At 59.4% G+C, this 27,561-nt stretch overlaps 1 protein-coding gene across 1 annotated transcript; it reads left to right on the plus strand.

Annotated features, from left to right (window-relative positions):
• The first annotated feature begins 4,899 nt into the window (after nt 1-4,899).
• On the plus strand, nt 4,900-27,463 carry LOC119108265 (pyruvate carboxylase, mitochondrial-like). The gene is given in 22 exon segments (XM_037231845.1): nt 4,900-4,969; nt 5,503-5,687; nt 6,448-6,478; nt 6,481-6,612; nt 8,081-8,226; nt 10,796-11,020; nt 13,214-13,377; nt 14,129-14,302; nt 15,321-15,492; nt 15,819-16,050; nt 19,083-19,232; nt 19,474-19,493; nt 19,985-20,199; nt 20,741-20,903; nt 20,905-20,982; nt 21,659-21,908; nt 23,078-23,322; nt 23,730-23,822; nt 23,824-23,910; nt 24,652-24,897; nt 25,290-25,433; nt 25,810-27,463. Coding segments are annotated over 22 exon segments (3,471 nt in total). The 3' UTR covers nt 26,059-27,463.
• Nucleotides 27,464-27,561: the final 98 nt, after the last annotated feature.

Genomic DNA, 27,561 nt, shown 5'->3' on the forward strand with positions numbered 1-27,561 from the left:
TCTCGAGAGACCTTCGGCCCCTCCTCAGGTCCCCTCAAACACCGTTTCGACTCGGGGCCACTTGCCGCCACAGGAACCCTGTTAAACGCTGTGGCCTCTAACCGACACAGAAGCCCCTCTGGTGTCAGTGACCGCGAACATTGCAAATCGCGCCTCATTTCTGCTTGGACAATGGGTCTCAAGGGCTCGGACGGACATGGAGCCGGCTGTTCGGTGTTCGTGGTCTCTGGCCGACTTAGACATTCGCATTGTCTCAGCGGCTCCTCAAACGATGTAACAGGACCTCTGGCTGTTTTATGTCACGGCCCTACCGGCGGCAATTCTTCATGTGACCTACAGCCAATCCTTCCGGTCCTTATGCCCTACAACTGGGCCTTTGATCGTCAGTTCCGGCGGGTCGCCCGGGCCCCGCTCGGATCACATTGAGCACTGCTCTTGATAGGTTCGGGACCGCTTGGGAACACAGGACCTTCTGTTAGGCACTTCAGGCCCCTGGCAGATACAGAGACCCCGACCAGTGTAAGTCGCCTGCCCAGCTTTGTAGCTGATTAGGAAATAAGCCCTCCGGCCCATGCCGACACAGACCTGACTGTGTAGTGCTGGTGTTGCCTGACCGACATATAGGCCTATATCGACTCAGGGGTTTCCCGATCGGCGCAAATAGCCCTCTGACCGTTATTTGGGGGTCATTCTTCGCAGGTCCGGGACCCTGAATAAGTCTCCGATCAGCCCTTCATGCTCTTAGACCTTCCAATCTGACCCATGATCATCGGACCCGTGGACCCCTCGGCTCTTCCGGCCTCCTCGAACACTCCCTCTGGCCTACTCAGGACCCCTTGACAACGCGGGGCCCCTGTTAGGCACTGTGGGCCCAACCAACGTAAATCGCTGACTCCGGCTCCGGCTTTGTCTCTGCTTGGGAAATGGGCCCTTAGGCCCACGCCGCCACGGAGCCGACTGTGCGTTACCGGTGGGACTGGCCGAAATATAGATTCTTATCGACTCAGTGGGCCCCTGATCAGCGCACAGGGTTCTCTGGCTGACATTGGAGTACTCTACCCGGCCCTGTGGGCCGGGGCCCCTGAATGAGACCTCCGACTAGATTTTCGGGCCCTTAATAGAAGGTTCTGAAGGGCGAAACCTAAGAGAGGGGGGGGGGGAGGGGAAGGCGCCCCTGCCTTCCCTGCCTGCGCTACTGAATGCCGCGACATATCGTATTTCATTCGAATTTAAGACCGAAGTCAACAATGTACCTTATACTGTATTTTGTACCTTGTAACACAGTCTCAGAGAGGGTCCGATATCGATCAACAAGATCAAGCGCTGATTTTCCATCACTGTGTGCCAATGTGATGTGTGTGAAGTTAGCAGACGTTCGATATTCATATTTAGCAGAAATAACTATTGATAGCTGCGGCTTTTTGAAGCGCGATTTTCCAAGATGTTTACTTCCATGTTACTTCATGATAGCCAGAAGTGTCTTCTGACTATCATTCTAGTGGCACGGGGTGGGATCTCCTGGTCGATCCGGAGGCCATGAGAAGGATATATTATATTCACATTGTTCCCATCCCTGACACGGGAGGCCTTCTGACCCGTGCAGTTGCCCCCGGATCAGCGTAATAAACCCCATTGACGCAACAACATCCATGATCACCGCAGGTAGTCCGATAGTTGTCACATGGACTCCAGCTGCGTGTTTTTCTGTGTTCCTCGGATATAGAGTTCTCCCTGACTGTAGATTGTAGATGAAACGTGGTTCCTAATTTATATTAACATGGGTAAGCTGTTAAGATACTGATAAGAAAACTACGTAATATGGTCTTGAACGTGCGCGCTCGCAAGTCATAGCAGCAACAGCCTCGACGCCCGGCGCTGTAGTTTCCAGTCCGTGCGACGTCGGGCTTGCGGCTGTTACACTAAGCGATGGCCAATGAGCAAACGAAAAAAGGACGCATCTTAAGAGGGATGGCTGGTGAACTAGGTAAATCGGCATGCACGTTTAATGTAGTGCAAAAATAAGCCAAATCAACCCTAATCTAAAAAGTGGGGGGTGGGGGCAGTTCACATTGCCCCCCCTCTGAAAAGTGGGGGGCCATGGTTCCCTGGTCTCCCTGTTCCTACGCTATATATATATATATATATATATATATATATAATATATATATAGATATATATATATATGTGTATATATATATTATATATATATATAGTGTGTGTGTGTGTGTGTGTATGTGTGTGTGTGTGTGTGGTGTGTGGTGTGTGTGTGTGTGTGTGTGTGTGTGTGTGTGTGTGGTGTGTTGTGTGTGTGTGTGGGTGTGTGTGTGTGTGTGTGTGTGTGTGGTGTGTGTGTGTGTGTGGGTGTTGTAACCATATGTGATTAATTGTGTGTATGTCATGGTCTACATATCAGGTCATTATCCTTATTTGGACCATAAGAAGGCAACAATGACCAAAAACCTTCAGCAATATTTTATGATCAATTCGCAATCCGCCAATTGCCCTACCTAACGCATTATGCTCCTCCAATTGAGATTATATAGCTGTGAAGTTGGTCGAGATCACTTTAAGTATGTGACCTACTCTGACCTTCATGGGGTCGAAATTTAGAAATCGTTTACTCTGTGGGTCATGAATTCAAAATCAGCGCCGAAAGCTGCCCTTTTATGGACACAAAGCAAGTTTTGCCAGTAAAAAAGCAGCTTTATTTCCTCACCGATCTGACATTCATACCCAATTCCAATAGACACTAGTCTAAAATTAAACTAAACAAAGTTCAATTTCAATTTCAACAACTGCCCTTTCAACCATCCGAAAGCTGTATGACTTCAGTCACATTGTCCCTAAGTCAATCTTACACTACTTCGCCGTAGCCTGCCTTGGTAGATATGGTGATTCGGCAGCTGGGCACATCATTTCGACAACACAGTCTGTGGTAGGTGGCTCCAAACAGCTTCACAATCAGCTGGCTCAAGGTGTAGTTTTTGCGGGCGGCCGCCTGGCGTCTCTTGCTCGATTGTTATTGTCTTGTGAGGGGCGGGGCGCCGGCGGCGTGGAGGCGCGGTCCGCAGTTGCTGAAGTGAAGGCCGCAGTCGTCCGTGGTTCGGAGGAGGGGAGCGACCGTCAGGTTGCTGCGGTGTTATTTCAGGTATGTGTGCAGATCAGAAAAGCACTTTTCTGTTTTATATAAGAAGGATTATGGCGAGGCGTGTTTTGGGACGTAACACCTGCGTGACGCGCTGAGCGGGGAAAGGTCAAGTAACTTAATCGCCATCCCATTCGTTGAAACAAAAACGATCGGGGAACGTTGGTTGTTTGTGGCCGGCAGCCACCCTTGTGTGTGATGACCACACAGTGTTGGGGTAGGGTTTGGTACTTAAAGGGGTGCCTTAAACACCTCTGAGGCACTGTCAGTGATGCGTGTGAAACTGAGCCCCTATCATGTTGCTGCCTCAGCAATACCCATTCCATTGTCGGTTGTCTGTAGAATAGGTAATGCCTGTGAATTGTTATAGGACATTTGTATCTGCCTACAACATTGTCCATGTGTACCGGGATATTTGAAACTATTGTGGGTTTTGCCCTAGGAGGATATAAAATCAATACCTTCTAGTGCTTGTCATCAATGTCATTCAAACATTTTGTACATGGCATTTTGTGTGGTGTAAATTATTGCCTCCTTTAAAATATATCAAGAGAAAGAACCTCTGAAAAAATGGTGCTAGGCTAAAAACATGGAAATACAGATAAATGTTTTCTGATCCATTTAGTATATTATTTACCATGGTTCCTCAATGTGGTGCCTATGGTAGCTATGTTGTGAAGTTTTGGCCATGGCATGAGCTATTTGGCAGGTAAGTACATTCAGAAGTACCATGCACATGATAGTAGTTATTTAGTCTCAGGGTTTCAACCCTAATATAAAGTGCAAGAGTAATAGCAATTTGTATTATTTCAAGTTGTTGGGGCTGTTTAAGGAGACTAAAGTAGGGTACTAATTCCTTTTGGAAGTCACATACCTATTACTGGATAAAGTTTGGCTGTATCCATATATAGTATATTGTGAAAGGGTTTTGCTCATATAGCTTAAATTTAGGCATTAATTATATATTTATGCTATAGCAAGCTCTTAGTTTGTTGAGGCTCAATTTCATGTCAGAAAAACTCTGGGCAAAACATAATCCAGCACACTGCACATGAAAACATTACTTCCTGGCTAGACAAAAGCTTTTTTATGCTGCCAAAAGTCACCAAAACTTGAAATAATGTTCTTGAAGAAATTATGTTTGCCCAGACATTTAACTAAAATGTGTCCCCAAATCAAGAATTGCAGAAGTATAGCTAAGAAATTCAATGTTACAATTGTCAGTTCCCAATTGTTTAATATGGTGGGCTGTGTATTATTTGAATAGTTGAGTTACTGTTGCTAAATGAGCATGTTTAATGGAATTAAATGAAAATTAGATTAGCTTATTGATGACCTTTTTATCTCAAGTGTTGATAATCTGAGGGTCTAAAGCAGTACTGTTGGGGCAAACTGATGATTAGTAAATGAACTGTAAGACTGTAGAACTGTACCTTGTGAGCAGCAGAGTCTGCCAAGGATCAAGGAGGACAGTGATTTCCTCCCTCCCTCCTCTCCATCCAAAACTTGCATTGCTCCTCATGTAAAGGTGTTATGACTGCACTGTGTGGACTTTCTAGTCATGGCGCCCAGAGAGCCAGATATTTAGTTTCATTGTTTCAACATCACATTTCATTTCATGTAGTCACATGATATTTAGTTTCATCATCCATCATCACTTTTGTCAGGGCTCTGCAAACACCTGGTGTCGCCATGATGCTGTGGTCGTTGCGTGGCCACCACCTGCTGCCTGGGAGCCGGCAGACCCTGCTGAGATGGGTCAGGTACCAGTCAGCTGGCGCATTGAGTACAAGCCTATCAAGAAGCTGATGGTTGCAAACAGAGGTATGTGAATTGGACAATGCTCAACTAGGGCAGTACATGTGGGCTGCTTTGCTTGTGAGTCCTCTTAAGTCAGATCTAGATGTGCTTGTGAGTTGCACTCTGCACACGCCACTGTTTTTCTGCCCTCCCTTATGTATCAGCAGTTAGTGCTGGTAACAATGATTGCATTTGTGTTGAGGCATTTTGATCAGCTTGCTAACCATGGTTTGTGGTCAACAAAATGTCTAAAGGGCAATGCCAATGCATGCAATTATGTCGGGTTTGTCATTAATGCCACTGTTTGGACGTGTTAAGTGCGTGAGCGCGGTGTCATGCTCGTGCTGCGCGCGTCAGGCGCGTGAGCGCGATGGTAGACTCGCGCTAGACGCGTCAGATGCGTGAGCACGTTTCCAGACCGGTGCTGAACTCGTCAGACGCGTGTGCACGGTGTCAGGCTCGTGCTGGACTCGTCAGACGCGTGTGGGCAGTGTCAGACCCGTACGGTACGCTCAGGCGCATGCACGCGCTGTGTGACCTCGCGCGTCCGTCCCCAGGCGAGATTTCGATCCGCGTGATGCGTGCCTGCACGGAGCTCGGCATCCGCTCGGTGGCCGTGTACTCGGAGCAGGACACCATGCACATGCACCGACTGAAAGCCGACGAGTCGTACCTGATCGGCAAGGGCCTGCCGCCGGTGGAGGCCTACCTCAACATTCCCGAGATCATTCGCGTGGCCAAGGTTAGCGCGCAGACGCACACAGCGCCTGCCGCCCGTCTGTGGCGCCGCGGGCGTGACTGGACCCCGCTGCCAGACAGATGCTCCCTTCTGCAGAGCTGGACAGATGTGTGTCGGCCAGGCGGGGAGTGTTTAGGCAACTTGGATGCGTGTTTATTTATGGTGGTCACTATTAGACTCGACGGCCGGTGCTGATCCCCTGGCGCGAGCGCGTTCAACAACAGAGCCTGTTTGTCAGCCGACGTGTCGTGTGTCCGTTGATTCATGTGCATGTGTTGATCATTGCTGTCGTACCTGCGTGTGCCGTCGAGTTCGGTAGATGTTTGTGTGCGCTAGAGACTTCTGCGTGTAGGTTACGCAGCTGATGAAACCATTCATTCGACCCACTTTCAGGAGCACCGAGCGTTCAGATGAAAACATTTTTCGTTCACATCTTCGACACTCGCCTTCCCAATGTGCGAAAACAAGGTGGCGTATGCATTCAGCAGACGTGCCTGACTCGCTGCATTATCTGACATGCCATAATGGTGCCCGTGATTTCTGCTTTGGATCCCACCAACACATGTGTGAACTCATGGGATCACACCCATATCCAACGCCATTGTCGGAATCAGCATTAGCGTCTCCGACACCCATGCTGTCTGAATGTCATGACGAACCGACATGCGCGACCTGTGATATGTATGGGACTGGCCCTCGCCCCACACTCACTGCCCTACTGCCGCTGGCCGTTCGCGACCGCCGTGACATCTCCCGTCCGCAGCACAATGACGTGGACGCCATCCACCCGGGCTACGGTTCCTCTCGGAGCGGGCCGACTTCGCGCAGGCGTGCGTCGATGCCGGCATCCGGTTCGTCGGCCCGGCGCCGGACGTGGTGCGGCGCATGGGCGATAAGGTGGCCGCCCGGCGCGCCGCCATCGAGGCCGGTGAGCTGCGGTGGAAGGGTCAGGGGGGTGGCTGCTGGTCGGCTGGCCAGTGGAGTTACGATCGGCACGGACCACGCCGGACTGGGATGTAAGGGATTGGACTGAACTGGACCGGGACTGAAAATGCTGCGGTGGGCTGTAGTCTGGCTGGGCTGTGGTCTGGGCTGGGCTTGGGCTGTGGTCTGGGCTGGGCTGGGCTGGGCTGGGCTGTGGTCTGAGCTGGGCTATGGCCTGGACTAAGCTGCATGGTCGGACTGGACAGGAGAGCTTCTGAGCAGGCCCGACCGGGTCTAACTGGGGCAGGCTGTCATCGTCAGATCAGTGTACCGGCCGTGACCGGACTGGCATGTGGTCTCTTCTGGCGGACCAGTGTCGCTGTCCCGCCAAACCCGGACGGGCGGGCGCCTGCCCTGTCCGCAGCGTTCCAAAAAATCGTTCCTGCAGGGTGTGCAGGATGCAAATATGAGTTCATGCTTTCAGAATCCTGTCTCCCGGTGACCCCCGCGCGCGGCGCCGGTTTTCGCTAACCCCTTGCTCTTTGACTCCGAACTCAGATATCCGATCTCTCGGCCCATTTGTCAAGCCTGAGGCGCTTAGGCGCTGGGCTGACCTCCGCCCGGTTCGGTGCTGATTGGCCGATTATGAGAAAAGGGAGGGACAGCAGACAGTGAGCCCCGAGCCGGGGGTGTAATAGCATGAAAAGCATGGCCATCCCCGCCAGCCAACTGGTCGGATGCTGAACCGCTGTGCGCCTGGCCCGGTGGGCGTCGGGGGGTAATGAGCGCGCCGTGCACAGGTGTGGAGACCGGCCTGCCGGTGTCGATCGATTCGACGCTGGCCGCTCAGCCCAGACGGCCGGCGTCTGGCACCGGGACGAACGGGCGCACGGCCGCCTTTGGCGATACGTGTCCTCGTTTGTATTATGTTCCACCCCTGCTGTTCTACACGGGCCGAGTTTGGTGGGGGGTGGGTTCAGGGGAGGGGGGGGGACGTTTGTGCTGCGCGGTGGGCTCTGCCGACGGGTCCTCTTGTCGGCGACCAGGGGACTCGCCGATAGAGCGTAGGGCTCGGTAGGGACGAGTGCTGCGATCACATGTGTTGGGGACGTGTGTTATGCATCTGTTGATAAACTGTATGAAACGTCGCAGTAGTGGAGTAAGGCCACCAAGTCATGGCGCAATAAGGGCAGTTGGTAGTGCGTTGGGCTGTTTATCGTGCAGCCCCACACATTGCGCAAGTAAGTCATGGGTCGCACTGCGCCTTCTGGCTCCGGCGATTGCGACAGCTATTCCCATATCAGAAATTCATGCTCACGGACGCTGCACGACCTGTAAACAAAGAGACGCAGCGCCCGAAATCCCAGACCACGCGCCCACGAGCAATTTCAGCGAGCAGGGATACCACACAGCGCTAGGGAAGCGGACGCCGCCGTCGTCCCGCCTGACGGCCGATGTCCGTGTCCCGGCAGGTGTGAGAGTGGTGCCGGGCACGGACCAGCCGGTCACCTCCACCGAGGAGGCGGTGCGCTTCTGCCAGAAGCACGGCCTGCCCGTCATCTTCAAGGCGGCGTACGGCGGCGGCGGCCGGGGTATGCGCGTCGTCCGCAACATGGAGGTGAGCGGGCGCCGACCGGCCTGTAGCCGGGCGCCGACCGGTCTGTTACCGGGCGCCGACCGGCCTGCAGCCGGGCGCCGACCGGCCTGTAGCCAGGCGCCGACCGGCCTGTAGCCAGGCGCCGACCGGCCTGTGGCCGTGCGCCGACCGGCCTGTAGTCAGGCGCTGACCGGTCTGTAGCCAGGCGCCGACCGGCCTGTAGCCAGGCGCCGACCGGCCTGTAGCCAGGCGCCGACCGGCCTGTAGTCAGGCGCCGACCGGCCTGTAGTCAGGCGCCGACCGGCCTGTAGCCAGGCGCCGACCGGCCTGTAGCCAGGCGCCGACCGGCGGTAGCCACTCGCCCGGCCCGGCGATAACATCGGCCGGTGGCGTAACCGGCTCGGCGCGATTTATGGCGGCGGCGCCGCTGCGATGACGGCTGTGGAGACGGCCGCGTCCCGCCGTGGCCGGCGGAGGGCGACGCAGCGTCGGGACGATGTCACGCGCCGACTCAAACAGCGTTTGGTTCTGCTGAGGCTGACGCAAGGAGCAGAGGTCAGAGGCCAGAGGCCAGCTGAGAGGCGGCCGCCCGTGCCGCTGCGCGACTGGCGCGTGCCGGTGTGTCGTTTATCACGCGATGCACCGCTGAGCCGGGCCGGTGTATGACGGCGTGCTGCGCGGCCTGACCCGCCCGAGAGCCTGCCACTCAATCCGTCCCCTGCCAATCCTTGCGTTACCGTTCTGTCGGTGTGACGCCCGTCCACGGGCCTAGACGAAACGCCGCCCAACATTTTGAAGCTCGGGTCAAACCACCTCATAGTTAGTGTTGGTGTTTATTTTGTAAATTACTTAGAAACCTGTTAATTATGGTATTGACGTTCGCAGCATGTTTTGCAGTGGTTGTGGGACCAGGGTCCTTGCTAAGCACGGTTCGTTGCGAAGGCCGTGATCCCACCGCGCCAGAAGAGCAGTGCCAGCGTAACAGGCAATTTCGCCCGAATGATGGTAACACACCACGCAGTGCTATGGCACGGCCGCCTCGTGCCAGCCGGACACTCTCATAGCCGGTCGTTAGTCGGCCGTCCTTGACAGGCCAGAAGAGCGAGCGTGGTCAGGAGACGCGAACCCCGGCAGCCTGCCGCCCTGGTGGCCAGGCTGCCGGCGCGCTGCCGCCCCCGCCGCGGCCGCGGCCGGGACGCCGCCGTGCCGCACTGACAGCACGCAGACCATCACGTGGCGCCGCCGTGTCCTCCCGGCCAGCCTGCGGCATACTTCACGCCCTGCCTGCATGACACCGTCCGATGGGTCACATGGTGTCCGCCGATTGGTCACATGGTGCCCCCGTGCTCCGTTTTTTTTTATCGCATCTGGGTAACGCGGGATGCGAAACTGAACCCATGACCACGCGACCATTCGGGGGCAGTAGACCGGTTATAAACAGGCGGCTGGCGCGGTTACCGGGCGGCCGGCGCGCCCGCGCGCGGATTGGCCGCCGGCGGGGTGTGTCCGTGACGTCACCGCTGCCGGTGGCAGGGTCCACGGCCGGTCCACCCGGCCGGCGACGGCCCGGTGACGCACGGCCGACATGCTCGGCCGGCGCTGTCAGCGCCCTGTTTACCGAGCCGCTGCCGTGCGGGCAGAGTCCAGCCGGGGTCGGACCAGACGGCGACCGACTGATCTCGCCGGCGCGCCGGAGGCGGTTGGAAATCCCGAGAGATGTTGTCAGTCGCAAGCTGCTGAAGGACTGTTTGTGCAGTGACCCGTACAGCCTTACACCCAATGTAAAGGACGGATGGACAGGCGCAGCCCCGGACCTGGCATGGGGTCATCCGGTCGACCTGACCTCGGCAGACTGGTCGGGCTCTGGTGTCGACCACCGCTCTGTCACTGAACGCAGCGCGCGGTTGACGCCGCGGGAAAGTAGGCGAAAGAGCTACGGAGCAGCTGGACGCTGTTTGGATAGGGCGTTTGGGTCTGTTTCGGTTGGCGACAGCGTGCTGTTACTGTCGCGCGGAGGTCTTGGGGGTCAGCGGAGCTGAGTTCTAGCAGGCCATTTGGTCTCGCCGGTATTCGGAAATTAACACGGCCATTAACCCCAGCGACAAGGCGCAGTGCGCCTTCTGCCCGGGGTGTCATAGGCAAGTCTGTGTGCAGCGATTCAAGACCACGCCTCGGATGGCTGAAGAGCGGCTGTCGTCGATTCCGAATGCGAGTTGGCGTCCCAAGTCTCAGGACGGCCGTCGTTTGGGGAGCAGCCCCCATTACCCTTGACCTGACACCCCTCCGTACCCACCCTCAGGAGCTGGTGGCAGAGTATAACTTCCAGAGCGCCACCTGACCTAACTTGACCTGACCTGACCTGACCTGACCCGTCGTGCCCGCCCGCGGGATGTGGAGGGGAACTTCCAGCGCGCCACCTCTCCTGACATGGCCCGCTGTGCCCACTCGCGGGATGTGGAGAACTTCCAGCGCGCCATCTGGCCTGACCTGACCTGACCTGACCCGCCGTGCCCACCCGCGGGATGTGGAGGAGAACTTCCAGCGCGCCATCTGACCTGGCCTGACCTGACTCCGCCGTGCCCATCCCCAGGATGTGGAGGAGAACTTCCAGCGCGCCACGTCCGAGGCCAAGGCGGCGTTCGGCAACGGCGCCATGTTCATCGAGCGCTTCATCGAGAACCCGCGCCACATCGAGGTGCAGGTGATGGGCGACAAGGCCGGCAACGTGGTGCACCTGTACGAGCGCGACTGCTCCGTCCAGCGCCGTCACCAGAAGGTGGTGGAGATCGCGCCGGCGCCCAACCTCGACCCGGCGGTGAGTACGGGGCGGCGACGCAAGGTGGGGGGCGCTCAAGGGCTGTGCAGGTGGATGGGAGCAGTGTTCTGCATTCTACGGGGAAGTGGGAGGGCGCTCAGGGGGCTGTGTAATCGGTTGGGAGTAGTGTGCTACGACGCAGGACATGCCTGTTCCGTTTGCACGTGATCACTCTGACCCTGGCAGCGCCCAGTGCATACGGTCAGCGTGACCGTCTCACCAGCGTCATGTTTGTGTCGCGTCGAGAGGCTTGCTCAATGTTAGCTTGCGACATTTCGTCTCTGGAGAAGTGCGCTTCTAGGATCTCGGAACCATGCTCGGCTTCTGGACACTGCGTTTTTCTGCTGCGATGGTTCGTTAGCAGCTCTGCAGACATGTGCAGCGCTCAGATAGCAAATACTACGTCTGCGGTCCGCACGAAGGCCGCATATGGTTCGGCGGCGCTCCTAGTGTGGCGATGTGGCCTTGTGAGCTCAGCCCCGGTCATCAGTGGCATTCAGCCGCTGATGTCCGTGCGGACCGGACATAGCCTGAGGCCGGGCCACTCTGGACCTGGACACAGCCTGAGACCGGGCCACTCTGGACCAGGACATAGCCTGAGGCCGGGCCACTCTGGACCAGGACACAGCCTGAGACCGGGCCGCTCCGGACCCGGACACAGCCTGAGGCCGGGCCACTCCGGACCCGGACACAGCCTGAGACGGGGCTACTCTGGACCCGGACACAGCCTGAGACGGGACCACTCTGGACCCGGACACAGCCTAAGGCCGGGCCACTCGGGACTCGGACACAGCCTGAGACCGGGCCACTCCGGACCAGTCACAGAGTGGCCTGCGTCTCGGCGCTGTTGAATGAGTGCCGGTCAACATGTAGTCACGAGTGTCGGAGAGTTGGCTGGACAGCTGGCCGACTCCTCACCGGCACGCCCGCCATGCTCCGCGCAACGCCCGTATGTCCAGCGCGCGTCCAACGCCAGCTGAATGCTTGCCGTAGCGGCGTGGTCCACCAGTCGAATCTGGGTGCCAAGCGCCGACCCTCGCTTGGCCGCGGCGGGACCGTCCCGACTTTCGCCACGCTAAATATAACGCCCTGGTCGGGCCGTCTAATGGGAGTGACGGCGGGCGGCGGCCGCGTTCTCAGTGTCCCCAACCCCACCTGCGCCATGATCGTCCCCCACATGGCCCACGCTGGGTGAGGCTCCGCCTGTGGCGCCGCAGTACAGGCGCGCTTAGTTTTGAGACTTATACTTAACTATATTTTTGCTCGAAAGCCGTTCAACTTAATGTTTCTTCGCAAGAGGAGAAAATGGTTATTTTAAATAGTAATATTTCAGTTCTTAGGAAATGCAAGACAGCGGAAATATCGCCACCTTTGCACATTGTTTTGTTCAGTAGGCGGCGCTGTAACGTGGTGATCTTAAGCGGCCCGCTAATAATAGTGCCAGCGCCGCTTTTGTTAATGCGGGCACCACTTTTACTTAGTGTCCTCCCACAGAGCCTTGAAGCCAAAAGTTCACTGGACTATTGCGGTGAAAAGATTGAATAGGTGATCAAAAGTGTATGTTAATCAGGAGATACTGCGTTTGTTAGTATATGCAACTCAGCAAAATATTTGAAGTCCTTCCTTTCCTTCTGGCCCGACAGTTTGTTAGCGGCAGTGCCTCAGCAGAGCTCCATGTCTGACCGGTGAGGTGGGGTGTAGGGCGAGACCAGCGGCCGGCCGACTGACCTCTGCGGTCCGCCCTCTCGTCTGACCTCTGCGGTCTGACCCGTCGTCTGACCCCTGCGGTCCGACCCTCGTCTGACCTCTGCGGTCTGACCCCTCGTCTGACCTCTGCGGTCTGAACCCTCGTCTGACCTCTGCGGTCCGACACGTCGTCTGACCTCTGCGGTCCGACCCTCGTCTGACCTCTGCGGTCTGACCCCTCGTCTGACTTCTGCGGTCCGACCCCCTCGTCTGACCTCTGCGGTCCGACACGTCGTCTGACCTCTGCGGTCCGACCCCTTCGTCTGACCTTTGTGGTCTGACCCCTCATCTGACCTCTGCGGTCCGACCCCCTCGTCTGACATCTGCCGTCTGACCTCTGCCGTCTGACCTCTGCGGACTGACCTCTGCGGTCTGACCCCTCGTCTGACCCCTCGTCTGACCCCTGTGGCCTGACATCTGCTCGTCTGACCTTTGCGGCGTCTTCAGGTGCGGGACCAGATGACGGCCGACGCCGTCAAGCTGTGCCGCCACGTGGGCTATGAGAACGCCGGCACCGTCGAGTTTCTGCTGGACAGCAAGGGTCAGTACTACTTCATCGAGGTCAACGCCCGGCTGCAGGTGGAGCACACCGTCACCGAGGAGATCACCGGGTGAGCACGGCCAGCGGGCGGCGGCCCTCCGGCGGAGGAGGGGGGGGGGGGGGGCAGTCAGGTCACCGAGGAGATGACCGGGTGAGCACGGCCAGTGGGGTGGCGGCCTCTGGCAGAGGAGGCCGGGCACCGCGGCCAGTTCCGAGCCCGGTTCGTTGGGTCGCAGTTCTCGTGTGGCTTCCCCAGGTCCCCAGTCTGCTGGGATGGTACGGGGACAGCCCGCTAGGTCCTCCTGCCCAGGTGTCGCAGTTTGGCGGGCGGTAATCCATTGTCAGCCAGTCGTTGTAAGTCTAAACCAGCCAGTCTCATGTATTGCATTGAACAACATGTACAGAAGCAGGTGCATTGCATGTATATGTACTTCTTAACCGTCGCTTGCATTGTTGCCGCGTCAGTGAAAAGCCAAGAAATTGCCGCTGGTCTCGGAGAATTGTCGGTCAGATGTTCACGGGACAATTGTGTTTGTTTGGCACACAATGTCAGGTATTTTGTGCTGTGGGTGCGGGTGCATCGTCAATGTCGTCTTGTTAGTCTGCTTCTCGGTTTCGTTCCGTCTTTGTGCGTCCCTCGTGTTGCAGCAGTGACCTCTCTGTCTTGTTCACATATTACATGGCCGTCACGTCCTGAGGATGGCATGGACCCTGCGCCTGCCTCGCTGTTGATTCCACTCGGCGTCTTTTCCGTGTTCCGGTATTGACTCTGGCCCGTGCCGAGATGATGACCGTGACCCGGCGTGTCCTCTGTGCCGCAGCATTGACTTGGTGCAGTCGCAGATCCGCGTGGCCGAGGGCCTGACCCTGGAGGAGCTGGGCATGACCCAGGAGAAGGTCCGGCCGGACGGCTGCGCCATCCAGTGTCGGCTGACCACTGAGGACCCGGCGCGCGGCTTCCAGCCTGACACCGGGCGCATCGAGGTGTTCCGCAGGTGCGGCCCGCCGCCGGCGCACACCGGCAGACGCCGCCTGGCACAGGACACGCCGGCACACACTGTCCGGCACAGGACACACCGGCAGACACTCCAGCACAGGACACACCGGCACACACTCCGGCACAGGACACACCGGCACACAGGACACACCGGCACACACTGTCCGGCACAGGACACACCGGCACACATTGTCCCGGCACAGGACACACCGGCACACACTGTCCGGCACAGGACACACCGGCAGACACTCTCCAGCACATAACACACCAGCAGACATTGCCTAGCCCATGACACACCGGCCAGACACTCCAGCACGTGACACACCGGCAGACACTCTCCGGCGTACGACACACCGGCAGACACTGTCCACCGTCGGCGTATGTTGTCAAACATTGGCACAAGACACAGCAGCACACACTGTCTACCACGCGGGCTACGTCGAGCTGTTAGGCAGGCGCGCCTAGGGGACACGAGGGACCGGCTCGGTGCGATGCACGCCAGCACGTACTACTGACCACGGTATGGGCTGCACCGAGGTACACAGTCGGCGGGGTGACGGGACCACTGCCGGGAGTATGGTATACACCAACAGATTCTGTCGACGCCGCGTCCTGTACCGAGGTACTGAGCTGGTAGTGCACGGGCCATCCGACCGCGGGACGCGCTGGTCACAGCTGTATCAACACCCAGCGGGCGCTGACCGGTACGGCAGCACAGCCAGCGGGCACTGACGCGGCGGCGGCAGCGGTCCGCGCCGGCGGTCCGCGCCGGCGGTCGACGACGTGCGCTGTCGAGGAGGTCGCGCCCGCAGGCAGTGTCTGCGTCATTACCGTTAGGTTGGTGATCCGTCGCGCCGTTCGCCGCGCTGGAGCGAGCGAGGCGGTCCCACAACGCGTCGGACTGCAACTCTAGTCCCACAATGCGATGTCTGCCACGCGAGCGATTGCGCCAGCTGCGCGCCTCGTCCTCCCGTCTTCCGTGACGCCGCGTACCTTGACGCCACGTCCGGCCGCAGCGGCGAGGGCATGGGTATCCGGCTGGACGGAGCGTCGGCGTTCGCCGGCGCCATCATCTCGCCCTACTACGACAGCCTGCTGGTGAAGGTGATCGCCTACGCTGGCGACGTGCAGGCGGCCGCCAACAAGATGAACCGCGCCCTCCGCGAGTTCCGCATCCGAGGCGTCAAGGTCAGCGGTGCGGCGACGCCCCCTCCGTTGTCAGGGCTGGCTGAGAGAGGGAGGCGAGGGGCAGTTGGAAGATGTTTGAATGAATCGTGCGTTTTGCTGGTGGTGGATATGTTTGGGGGAGCGGGCGGCTCGAATGGAAAGTTGTCGAGTGCTGCTATGGCGGTCTGCAAGTGAAGGGAAAGCTTCGTATTTTTTCTCGAATTTCCAATATACTACGGCCATTTGGCCCATAGCCATTCATAACTTAGCAGGCTACAAATCCCAGTGATGGCGGTTTTTTAAATGGAAGGACGTTTCATTGCAGCTGACTGTCTCGTTCTTTCCAGACAAACATTCCTTTCCTGTTGAACGTTCTGGAGAACCAGAAGTTCCTGTCGGGCACCATCGACACCAACTTCATCGACGAGAACCCGCAGCTGTTCCAGTTCCAGCCGTCGCGGAACCGGGCGCAGAAGCTGCTCAACTATCTGGGACAGGTCCTGGTGAACGGGCCGTCGACGCCGCTGGCGACGGGCCTGCAGCCGGCCGTGGTCACCGTCAAGCCGCCGGACGTCGACGGTACGCTCGCGGCCCGGCCCCGGGCTGCGTCGGGCGTGTGGGCTGTGTCGGGCGGTGTCCCGTCCGCAGGTGGCTCTGGCGGCGGTGCCCGCCCGGGCTGCGTCGGGTGTGTGGGTCGTGTCGGGCGGTGTTCCCGTCCGCAGGTGGCTCCAGCGGCGCGGTGTCGCCCCGGCTATGTTCGGGTGTGTGGGCTGTGTCCGGACGGTGTTCCGGACCGCAGGTGGCTCTGCGGCCGGTGTCCCGGCCGCGCGGCCATGCCGGTGCCTGCGCCCGGGCGGCCTCCCGTCCGGTCTGATGTGTTGGACCGGTCGGTCCAGCTGTCGGACGTCGGTGGTCCGGGTGGTGGCCCTGTGGGGCTGCCGGGCGGCTGACGTCCTGTTGACGCGGTGGATATGCAATACGTGTTTATGGGACGGGCTGGCGGGAGAGAACGGGGAGCTAGCTTGTCATGGAAGCAGGACACTTGAAACCACATTTAAAGATATGTTCTTTTGGACACCGAACACTGACTTTGCAGGTCTGGCGTCACGTTCCACTCCCCGGTGAAGTATTTTGCGATGGATGATGATGCTAATCCCGGGTTTTTGCAACAATAACTTTGTGATAAGGATGCGTTTGGTGGCTGTGACTACATCAGACTGGCCTCAGTGGTCATCACTCACTTTTGAGCCTGATTGCACTTGTCAGAACCCACCCTGGAGTCCTTTGGAAAGGTAGGGACATTTACTCGCTGCATGCCCGCTGGTCGTGTCACATTCGAGGGGCTCCGAACCTGTGCCCCCCAGCTTACACGTGACCGTCACGCCTCCACACGCTCTGGTTTGTGTCGCTAGTGTGCGCCCTGTAGGTGGTTGACTCACTCTCCTGTGCGTGCTGTGTTGACCCTCTATGTAGGGGCGCGTCGCCCTGCCCGGCGCGCGGCTCTGTGTCCGATAATCACAGCGTGCCGCTCCTCTCTCTCTGGCCCGATCGGCTGAGCTGACCTGCTCGGCCGCCTGTCTTGCAGAGTTAGCTGTCTCTGCCAACCACGCAAGTACGTCCCGTCGCTTGCACGTGCGCTGACCGCTAAGCCGTGCTTCGCCAGCTGGCATCGGCTCCCCGGTGCCCTGGCTTGGCTGCCCCGCCCCGCACGCGGTGTGGCGTCCCCGGGCGGTCCGCGCTGCTGCGTACAGCCGCTAGGTGGCGGGCCCGCCGCCACAGCCGAGCACGCTCGCCGGCCAGGGACCCGCGTTCGCTCGAGAATGCTCGCAGCGCTGGCTGGGAACTCCCACATTCGGTGACATTCCCGTGCGGGCGGGCGGATGGTGCGGCTCAAACTTCTGGAGATGATTGTTTGGTGCGAGTTGGTTCATTGAAGTACTGCTGACAACCCCGATCCTGCGCAGCCTGGTATCCTATCGCAGGCTGCCTCCGCCTTGCGGTCATTTGCCGCCCATCTGGCTATGTATTTATCCCTGAGAGCCAGAGCTAATTTAAGAGCTTACTGAAGGGGGTTTGGCCTACCAATCAGGAACGCCATGGGAGGGAAATGTACACCAGTAATAATTGTATTACATTATGTCCATAGCGCTACGCCGGGAGCAATTGGTAAATGTTGTTGGTTAGGTTGTAATTTGTAATTGGTCGGGGCCTGAGTCTGTTTGTGGCATCAAAATGGTGTGATCGTTATAAGGAAGATTAGTGTTGAAATTGGCGACATGTTCTTTCATTTCACGCTGACAAATTTGGCTTGGAATGGCTGGTGCCAACGCGCTGTACACGACGTGGCCGCTGTCACAGTAGTCTTTGCAAGCTTTCTGGATGGACGACGCCTCCCATTACTATCCCTGTTAATGGCCATTGGTGTTTTGCTTGTGAGATGCCGGCGGCCGTGTGATGCAAGCCATATGGCTAGATTATGGGGACTTGTTTACTCCATAAGCTGCAAACTCCGCCACTGATCTGTTTGTGGTAGGCATATTTTTCTTGGGAAGGCGGGGGAGGGGATTGGGTGAATTCAGTGAGCTCAGTGACCGGTCCTGCCCGCCCCCCGCCTGTCCGCCGGCCAGCGAGTGTCAGCCCGAACTGAGGTCAGCTGAGCTCGCACCGGCCTCCGCCCCTATCACGCCAAACGCCGGCCGTCTCCGGAGCCGAGCCCCGCCACCTTACACGGACTGCTGCGGCGGGAGCGCAGCCGGCCTAAGCTGAAGCGCGGCGCTGCCGTGGCGTGCAGGCTTCTGGCAGCACGCTCGCTGTCAGCGCGCAGCTTATCCAGCCCTTGTTTTGGATCTGTGAGCTAGTTGACGGCATGCCAGCATCTCACTGTATCGCTTCGTTTCATGTTTGTGGTGGGGGCCGATATGACGTGAATTCAAGTTGATTTTGTGTGGTTCTGTTGGCCGGGTTGGTGATTCAATGCCGCCTAAGTTGTACTTGATGGTTTCGTTGTTGAGGGAACGCAACAATGTTACCACTGTTCCCTTCAATCCTATAGATGTAAACTTTGCGACACTACTGCAAGAATATACACCATTTAGCTATGGATCTATTGTGGGCCCCACTTCGTTTTATGTAAATACGTCATTTGGCTAAGCCGAGGCTTGTTTCGAAGTGAACCGCTTGCCTTTGCATTTGCTTTGCTGTATTATAACTGCAGCATTCTCTGCTTTCACATTGACGCAGCATGCTAGCCAGGCTGAAGAGCTGGTGCGACTGAGTCTGGCTGGCTTGAGCGGCAGCAGCCGGAGTTTGTCTTATTTGCTCCCGATGTCTGAACCTCGTGCTGAAGTGTCTTGGAATGCTCCTTTCCAAAGGGATCAATTTGTAACTACCTGAGCGGCAAATCACCTGAAATACAGGGCGTAAAACTCGTGAACATTTTTTACCGCTATGTGCCGAGTGTAGCACTTGTACAGATTAGATTATCCCCCTTCATTTTTTTTTTTGCTGCCGCTAGGAGCCCACGACCTGCGCAGGACCTGGACAGAAGGTCCGATGAGTTGCCTGCGCGTGTCCTCTTCGGTTCGTGTGACCGGCTTTCTGGTCGCCGGCAGTCGTCACCGAGCCTCCAGCGGGCTGGAAGCAGGTGCTGGACAAGGAGGGCCCGGAGGGGTTCGCCCGGGCCGTACGGCAGCACCCAGGGCTGCTGCTGATGGACACCACGTACCGGGACGCCCACCAGTCACTGCTGGCCACCCGGGTCCGGTCCCATACCTGCTGAGGTGAGGTCTGCCGCCGATCCTTGCCCTCCCTACAACCGGCCACCCAGGTCCGGTCTCATGACTGCTGCCGATCCTTGACCTCCCCTACAACCCGGCCACCCAGGTCCGGTCTCATGACTTGCCGCCGATCCTTTGCCCTCCCTTACAACACACCGGCCACCCAGGTCCGGTCTCAGGACCTGCCGCCGATCCTTGCCCTCTCCTACACTGGCCACCCGGGTCTGGTCCCATGACCTGCTGAAGGTGAGGTCTGCCGCCGATTCTTGCCCCTCCCCTACGCCGACACCCTGGTCCGGTCCATGACCTGCTGAAAGTGGGTGAGGTCTTGCCGCCGATCCTTGCCCTCTCCTACACTGGATACCCGGGTCCGGTCTTGCAACCTGCTGAAGTGGGGAGGGGGTGGCTGCTGCGGGCTCCCTCCATCTCTCGTCCACTGATTCTGGCGCCAGGTCAGCTCAACAGGGGCTGCTATTAGAGATAGAACTCCGCGGGACTCACCTGCAACAGCGAGAAAATGCATTTTTAGTCATGATTAGTCCAACATAACCTCGTTGGGCAACTGGTCCCATGTCTACCAAGAGCTCCCCTGAACATCCTAACCACCAGGTGGCGGGCTCTGTCAAATGAACAATGCCGCATTTCCCAAAGCCGCCCGCATGCCTCAGCTCCGTTGCGGCGGCGCGGAGAGGGACCGTGGCCGGCGGTGGCGGTGACTTGCGCGCCGGCGTCGGCAGGTGTCGCCGTTCGTCAGCCGCCGGCTCTCATCGCTCTACGCGCTGGAGAACTGGGGCGGCGCCACGTTCGACGTGGCCATGCGCTTCCTGCACGAGTGTCCGTGGGAGCGGCTGGCCGACATGCGCCGCCTGGTGCCCAACGTGCCCTTCCAGATGCTGCTGCGCGGCGCCAACGGCGTCGGCTACACCAGCTACCCCGACAACGTAGTGCACGAGTGAGACCGAGGGGCGCGGCGGAAGGTGGCGCGCTGGGGAGGCGAGGACGGCGTGCACGGGATGGGAGCGGATGGCGTGATGGGGGTGGGAGCCGTTCACTGGGGATGGGAGTGGATGGCGTGGTGGGGTGGGAGCGGTTCGATGGGGAGGGAGACGGTGCGGCGGGGATGGAGACGGGGCGGTGTGAATGTGGGATGTGGCGATGGGCAGGTCGGTTGACTGCGATAGAGCTGCTGCGATGAGGGATGGCCACCAGTTGCGCCAGAAAAGCCTTAGGGGCCAGGTTACTGCGACGTACAGATGTGAAAGACGATGCTATACTACATCTTTCCCTCAGGATAAGTTGGGATATTCCATGACACCACCTTGTTCAGTCCTGCACTTCAGTTCTCGCCTAGTCTGCACGAACTCTCACATTTCCAACAGTGAACGCATCGACATGTTTCAATGTACAGAAGCTCTCCCGTTCTACGCTGTCCGTGGTTGGACATGCTGCCCACTGTCCACACGGTCGGCAGTAGCCAGAAGCTCCGTCCCCAGGTTCTGCAAGCTGTCGGTGGAGGCCGGCATTGACATCTTCCGCGTGATAGACTCGCTGAACTACCTGCCCAACCTGCTGCTGGGCGTGGAGGCGGTGGGCAATGCCGGCGGCGTGGTGGAGGCGTCCATCTGCTACTCGGGCGACATCTCCGACCCCAGCCGCTACCAAGTACACGCTGCCCTACTACATGCAGCTGGCCGACGACCTGGTGCGCGCCGGCACGCACGTGCTCTGCATCAAGGTGAGCAGGCGGAGGAGTGACGAGGACAGGGCCGAGGAGCCAGTGGGCCACTGGTATTTGGGATGGCCCGGCATGCCGGGAAACGACCTGGGAGGGTGTCCTGTCTCGATGTCATAGCATGCGTCATCTACACAGTGTGCTGGGGACGTAATGACAGAATGGTTAGCGCCCTTTGGCCCTCACGTGGGGAGCCAGGGTCGAGTCCCGGTTGCACCATGACCCCTGTGCGACAATCTGGCCACTGCAGTCGCTGCCGCTCCTCGAAAGGGTGTGCGATGACGTGCGCCGCGTTTACTTTAAATACAGAAGGTGTTGTGCTGGCAGTGGTGGGGCGCTGAGCTGAGTTGTAGCGACAGTGGTGCTGTGCTCACAGCTGGACCAGCTCCCCCCACACCGTCGCCTGCACCGCTGGATGGTGTGCGGTGATTGGCTGATGTCTAGGCTCTGCCTCTCAGCGCCTTCCCACTCACTGACCAGACCCTGCCTCTCAGCGCCCTCTTGACCACTGACCAGACTCTCCCTCTCAGCGCCCTCCTGACCACTGACCAGACCCTGTCTCTCAGCGCCCTCCTGCCCTCTGACCACTGACCAGACCCTGCCTCTCAGCGCCCTCCTGCCCTCTGACCAGACCTCCCTCTGAGCGGGCGCCCGCTCTGACGCCCGCCCCTCGCCGCAGGACATGGCCGGCCTGCTGAAGCCGCAGGCGGCCACCATGCTGATCGGCGCGCTGCGTGACAAGTACCCGGATCTGCCGATCCACGTCCACACGCACGACACGGCCGGCGCCGGCGTGGCCTCCATGCTGCGCTGCGCCGAGGCTGGCGCGGACGTGGTGGACGTGGCCGTCGACTCCATGTCGGGCATGACGTCACAGCCCAGCATGGGCGCCGTGGTGGCCAGCGTGCAGCGCACCCCTCTGGACACAGGTGTGAGGGGGATAGAGGCGGGTCCCAGTAGCGTGAACGCCATGGTGGCCAGCGTGCAGTGCACCCCTCTGGACACAGGTGTGAGAGGGACACGGGAGAGTGGTATTTTATTACAGCACAATGCGTGCATTTCTGAGGCTCCAGAGCGTGAGGGGGAGACGATTTGGTGGCAGTAGTGTTCGGAACTTTGGTATTCAGCGGCCTGACCACGTTTGCTCTCTGACTGCAGAGTGCTGCTCTGCCTGTGTGTGACCACATGTCCGCTTCCAACCACAGAGTCCTCTCGTGCTGGGGCCTGGCCGGGTCTGGGTCCTGGCTTTATATTAGCGTGGATACCAAGGGTGTGTCCCGAATCCTGGCGACAGGATCTGTGTAGTGTCATCAGACTCTCTGCGACGTCCGTGTGCATTCTGGACCACCCCAGCCCGCCCGGTGTGTCTGCGTCTGACTGACCGCCGACCGCCGGCAAGGACCCCGCTGTATGTCTGACCGCCGACCGTCGGCAGGGATCCCGCTGCCTGACGGACCGCCGACCGTCGGCAGGGATCCCGCTGTTTTTCTGACCGCCGACGTCGGCAGGGATCCCGCTGTTTTTCTGACCGCCGTCCGCCGGCAGGGATCCCGCTGTCTAACAGACCGCCGACCACCGGCGGGATCCCGCTTTCTGACTGATCGTCGTCCGTCGGCGGGGATCCCGCTGTTTGTCTGACCGCCGACCGTCGGTAGGGATCCCGCTGTTTGTCTGACCGCCGACCGTCGGTAGAGGATCCCGCTGTTTTCTGACTGCCGGCCGCCGGCAGAACCCCGCTGTCTGACAGACCGCCGATCGCCGGCAGGGATCCCGCTGTTTGTCTGACCGCCGACCGTCGGTAGGGATCCCGCTGTTTGTCTGACTGCCGGCCGCCGGCAAGGACCTCGCTGTCTGACAGACCGCCGACCGCCGGCAGGGATCCCGCTGTTTGTCTGACCGCCGACCGTCGGTAGGGATCCCGCTGTTTGTCTGACTGCCGGCCGCCGGCAAGGACCCCGCTGTTGTCTGACCGCCGACCGCCGGCAAGGACCCCCGCTGTCTGACAGACCGCTGACCGCCGGCAGGGATCCCGCTGTCTGACTGACCGTCATCCGTCGGCAGGGATCCCGCTTTCTGACTGATCGCCGTCTGCCGGCAGGGATCCCGCTGTCGACCGTGAGTGACTACTCGGCCTTCTGGGAGCAGACACGCACGCTGTACGCGCCGTTCGAGTGCACCACCACCATGCGCTCGGGCAACGCCGACGTCTACCTGAACGAGATCCCCGGCGGCCAGTACACCAACCTGCAGTTCCAGGCGTTCTCGCTCGGGCTCGGCGACAAGTTCGAGAAGGTCAAGCAAGCCTACCGCGAGGCCAACATGCTGCTCGGGGATGTCATTAAGGTGGGCCGACGTGTGTGGACGGTCTTCGGGCGGGTCTGTGGGAATGGCTGTGACCTGTGAGATGCAGTGTTGGGCTTACGAAGTGCATTCGTGTTTATCTCAGTCCCCTCACTTCTCGTTGCCTTGATGTTTGCGACGCTTTCAGTGCCGTGTTAAGTGATCCATGTGTAACACGCTCCTTTCTTGCGTCGCCATCTCAACAGTTCCATGTGAACTTCCCCAGTGATCGTGACGGATATTTCCAATCGTGATGGAAATGTTAGCACTAACTCCAGCTAACTGTGAACTGAAGCGCGGCTGCGAGGCGCGGTCTCCGCTGCCCTGAGCGCCGCTGGTGCCGACGCCGCCCGGTCCTGGCGTCCAGCTGTGAGAGGCGACTGTGACCCGCCGCCTCCGCCGCCCGACAGGTGACGCCCTCCTCCAAGACGGTCGGCGACCTGGCCCAGTTCATGGTGCAGAACAACCTGAGCGGCCAGGACGTGCTGGACCGGGCCGAGGAACCTCAGCTTCCCCAAGTCGGTCATCGAGTTCATGCAGGGCTACCTGGGCGAGCCCTACGGCGGCTTCCCGCAGCCGCTCAGGAACAAGGTGCGACTGGTGTCTGGTGTCCCCGACACATGACGAAGTGGATGGTGCTGGTTGCCAGTTTCATGAACCGACGGGCATCCCCAGAATAGGGAGCAGTCATTGGACAGGATGATTCTGTTTTGTGTGAACCTCAACGTCGTGTCGTGCTTGATTAGGTTGCGCGGGTCTCGTTGGGGCCTTGACGTGTGTGGTATCCTTTGGGGCCTTCGAGGGTCTGGAATCTTTTGAAACGTGCAAAATATTGTCCATTCTCGCATGCTTTCCCGGCCGTGATGTAATGTTCGGGGTCCGAGTGGAATGGCCTCATCATGCGTCAATTCCGACATAATTACTTTGTTTCGCATTGGTTTTCCCGAGTCCGGACCGACTGTACCGCGTTCGGAAGAGTCTTCTTCCCCCAATCCTGATGGCTGTCTCAGTTCCTTTGATATGTCTATACGCACGCCTTACATACTGGTGTGCACCTTGGTCTCAGGTCCTGAGAAGTCTCTCCGCCAGAGGTCCCCAGGACCCTTCCTCGAGTTTTGAACTCGGCCCTGCGTCTCGACGTACCACTGGCATTCAGGTCTGCCATCTCATCCATACCTTTTCCTGGATATCCCGACGCGTCTCCACATATTCTCCATCTCTGTCGCTGGTGTCCCCGTGCTGTAGATCATGAGACGTCGCCCTGCCCCGGGCCTGGACGCGTGTCTCTGTGTTAGCCATTGATGTCCCACCCCCTCGCCCCATCCCACCCAGGTTCTGATGGGCCTGTCGCCCGTCGAGGGCCGGCCTGGCGCCAACATGAAGCCGATGGACTTCGACGCCGTGCGCGAGCAGCTGGAGGAGCGCTTCTCCGACCTCTCCAAGTTTGACATCATGTCGTACGCCATGTACCCGGACGTGGCGACCGAGTTCTTCCAGTTCCGCGAGAAGTACGGCCCCGTCGACAAGCTGGACACGCGCATCTTCCTCGTGGGGCCGCGCGTCGCCGAGGAGTTCGAGGTGGGCCTCCCCGGCCGCCCGCTGATGGCACGCGGGGATCTGTAGCGGCCGACGGTGCCCTCGCAGTGTGTTCGATCGGTCGTGTTTCGGGTCTTTGCTCTCACGCGGGCTGGGTTTGGTAGCGAAAGTTTATGTCTACCAGCGAGAAGGCGGCAGATGACGGGATGACGCAGACCGTCGTCCACACCTTATGTTTTCGATTTGCGTGCTCCTCGTGACTCCCGAACTCGTCCACGCCCCGTCTGTGGTGTCGTCCACCGCCCGCCCGTGACTGAAGGGCCATCGGGCTCTCGCCCCCCGTCCCCTTCGCCTCCATCTCACCGGCCCGTCTCCGGACCCGGCGGCCCGTGCTGACCTGAGCTGACCTGACCTGACCCGACCACCGCTGCCAGGTGACGATCGAGCGCGGCAAGACGCTGCACATCAAGACGCTGGCGATGGCGGCCGACCTGACGCGCAGCGGCGAGCGCGAGGTGTTCTTCGAGCTGAACGGGCAGCTGCGTTCCGTGCTGATCCGCGACACGGAGGCTGCCAAGGTGAGCGGCGCGCGCGGCGCCGCGCGGGCATCGCCGCGGACCGTGTCGGCTCTGCTCGGTCCACGGCGGGCCGCGCGTGGCCGCCTGCCCCATGCCTGCCCTCCAGTGCAGGCATGGGGCAGGATGCGCCGGCGATTCGCCGGTTATGATCGAGTCGTTTTAATGTTTGTTACTAACCGCGCGTCGTGCTCTGAACAGCATCGTAAGGGGTACCACTTTGTGGTTCTTTTTTCATCACTCATACAGTGCGTTCATTCGTTGTTCGTTCATACAGTTCACTCAAATTGCGTTCACACAATGTCAGCAAAGCCATGAGCCCCGGCCCCGGCCCGAGCCCCGGCGTCCTCTGACCGGGCCCGGCCGGCCGTGTCGGCAGGAGATCGAGGTGCACCCGAAGGCAGACCCGGGCGACAAGCGGTCGGTTGGCTCGCCGATGAACGGCACCATACTGGACGTGCGTGTCAAGCCGGGCGACGCCGTCACCAAGGGCCAGCCGCTGGTGGTGCTGTCCGCCATGAAGATGGAGATGGTGGTCCAGGCGCCGGCCGACGGCGTCGTCAAGACGGTCGAGGTCGACGACGGCGTGAAGGTCACCGCTGACGACCTGCTCGTCACGCTGGAGTAGGGACAGCGGCGGCGATCCGCGCCGTTCGGATGCGGCTGAGGGCGACGTGAAGCACTGACCCAGCCGACGTCGTCGTCGTTGTGGTCTGTGTCCGGCGGTGTATGTACAGCGACGGCGGCACCGCAGCGCCAACGAAGCTGTTGAGTCCAGCGCGGTGTCCGGAGAGGCGCCGCTGTACACCGGCCGCTCGGTCCTCGGTGTGATTCAATGTGATGACTGTGTGCCAGCAACGGCATCTTCCAGCAACGGTAGCCTAGCTGTGGCCGACTAGGGCCCGGTTCTAGCTGTGTCTAGCTGTGATCGTGTTCCCTGAGGGGCCTGCCATCGCGACGCGTTCCATTGGCGTTTGGGATCGCTGCCGGCAATAGGGAGAAGTGACGGAGTATTCCCGACGATGCCGATGAGACCAACGAAGCATGGGCCGGGGTGGCGAGGTCAAGCCCAGGGTGGACCTACTGGAGCTAGGCCCAGCGGCCGGGCGGTAGTCGGCGTCGCGTTTTCGATCGGATGGTGCATGCTTACGGACAAAGCCAGTCGTGCGCGCTTGTTGTTTTGTACTCCTTCATGCTTGGCAATCAGTGCGCGTATAAGGTCTTGCCATATTCGTTAAGTATTGGTTGTGGGCTGTCGCATTTTTTCAAGACAAACGTGGGATATCATTATGTGAATCTAATAACTGGGCGGCGAGTGATGTTCCCATGCGTTTGCCCTTTGTGTTTTTAATAACGGTTGGGTGGGTGTTCTTGCGCCATCACTGGCCAGCCAGTGATGGCGCCGATCGTCGCAGCCCTCGGCTGTGCGGCAGGACGCGACCTGGTCAGCAGCAGCCGTGACGGCAGCTCCGCTGCCTTACCGGCCAGCCAGTGATGGCGCCGACCGTCGCTGCCCCCGGCCGTGTGGCAGGACGCGACCCGGTCGGCGGCAGCTGTGACAGCAGCCCCGCCGCCTCTGGCCTGCGCGGGCCGTCTCGTCTCGTCTCGCCTCGCCTCGTCGCGTCCTGCCGCACGCACGGCTGCGGCGAACCGCACATCGCGGCGTCGGAACGTAGGCCAGTGGCCGCCCGCTTGGACTGCAGGTACTCCAGCCGGTCCTGCTGAGAGTGGACCCCGCTGCGCACTGTCCGCGATCATCCGGAGCGACGATCAAGTCCCGAGGCGGGAAAGAAGTCATGTGCTCCGGTGCGATTCCGTATACCCTGCCTGCTCCCCCCCCCCCCCCTTCGTCCTTGTGTTCCGGCCGCCTCCGGGTCGGCGCAGTCCCCTGACGCGCGCAGTGCTCACACGGACACCCTGCCGGTCCGGCCCCGCCACCCTGTCTGCCCCGGCCTCGGCCGCCCCAGCCTGTCTGTCCCGGTCTTGGTCCCGATCCCACCAGTCGGTCCATTTCTGTCCGCTCCTGTCTGTTCTCCTACTCAATCTCCTCGAGTCCGTGGAGGCAGGAAGGCGGTGACTAAGAATAGTGCAATATATCCACGAGCCGCAGGCGCTCTCTTCCACAGAAGAC

The sequence above is a fragment of the Pollicipes pollicipes genome, unplaced genomic scaffold (assembly GCF_011947565.3).
Source record: "Pollicipes pollicipes isolate AB1234 unplaced genomic scaffold, Ppol_2.1 Scaffold_6686;HRSCAF=7923_pilon_pilon_pilon, whole genome shotgun sequence".
In the NCBI taxonomy this organism is placed as follows: domain Eukaryota; kingdom Metazoa; phylum Arthropoda; class Thecostraca; order Pollicipedomorpha; family Pollicipedidae; genus Pollicipes; species Pollicipes pollicipes.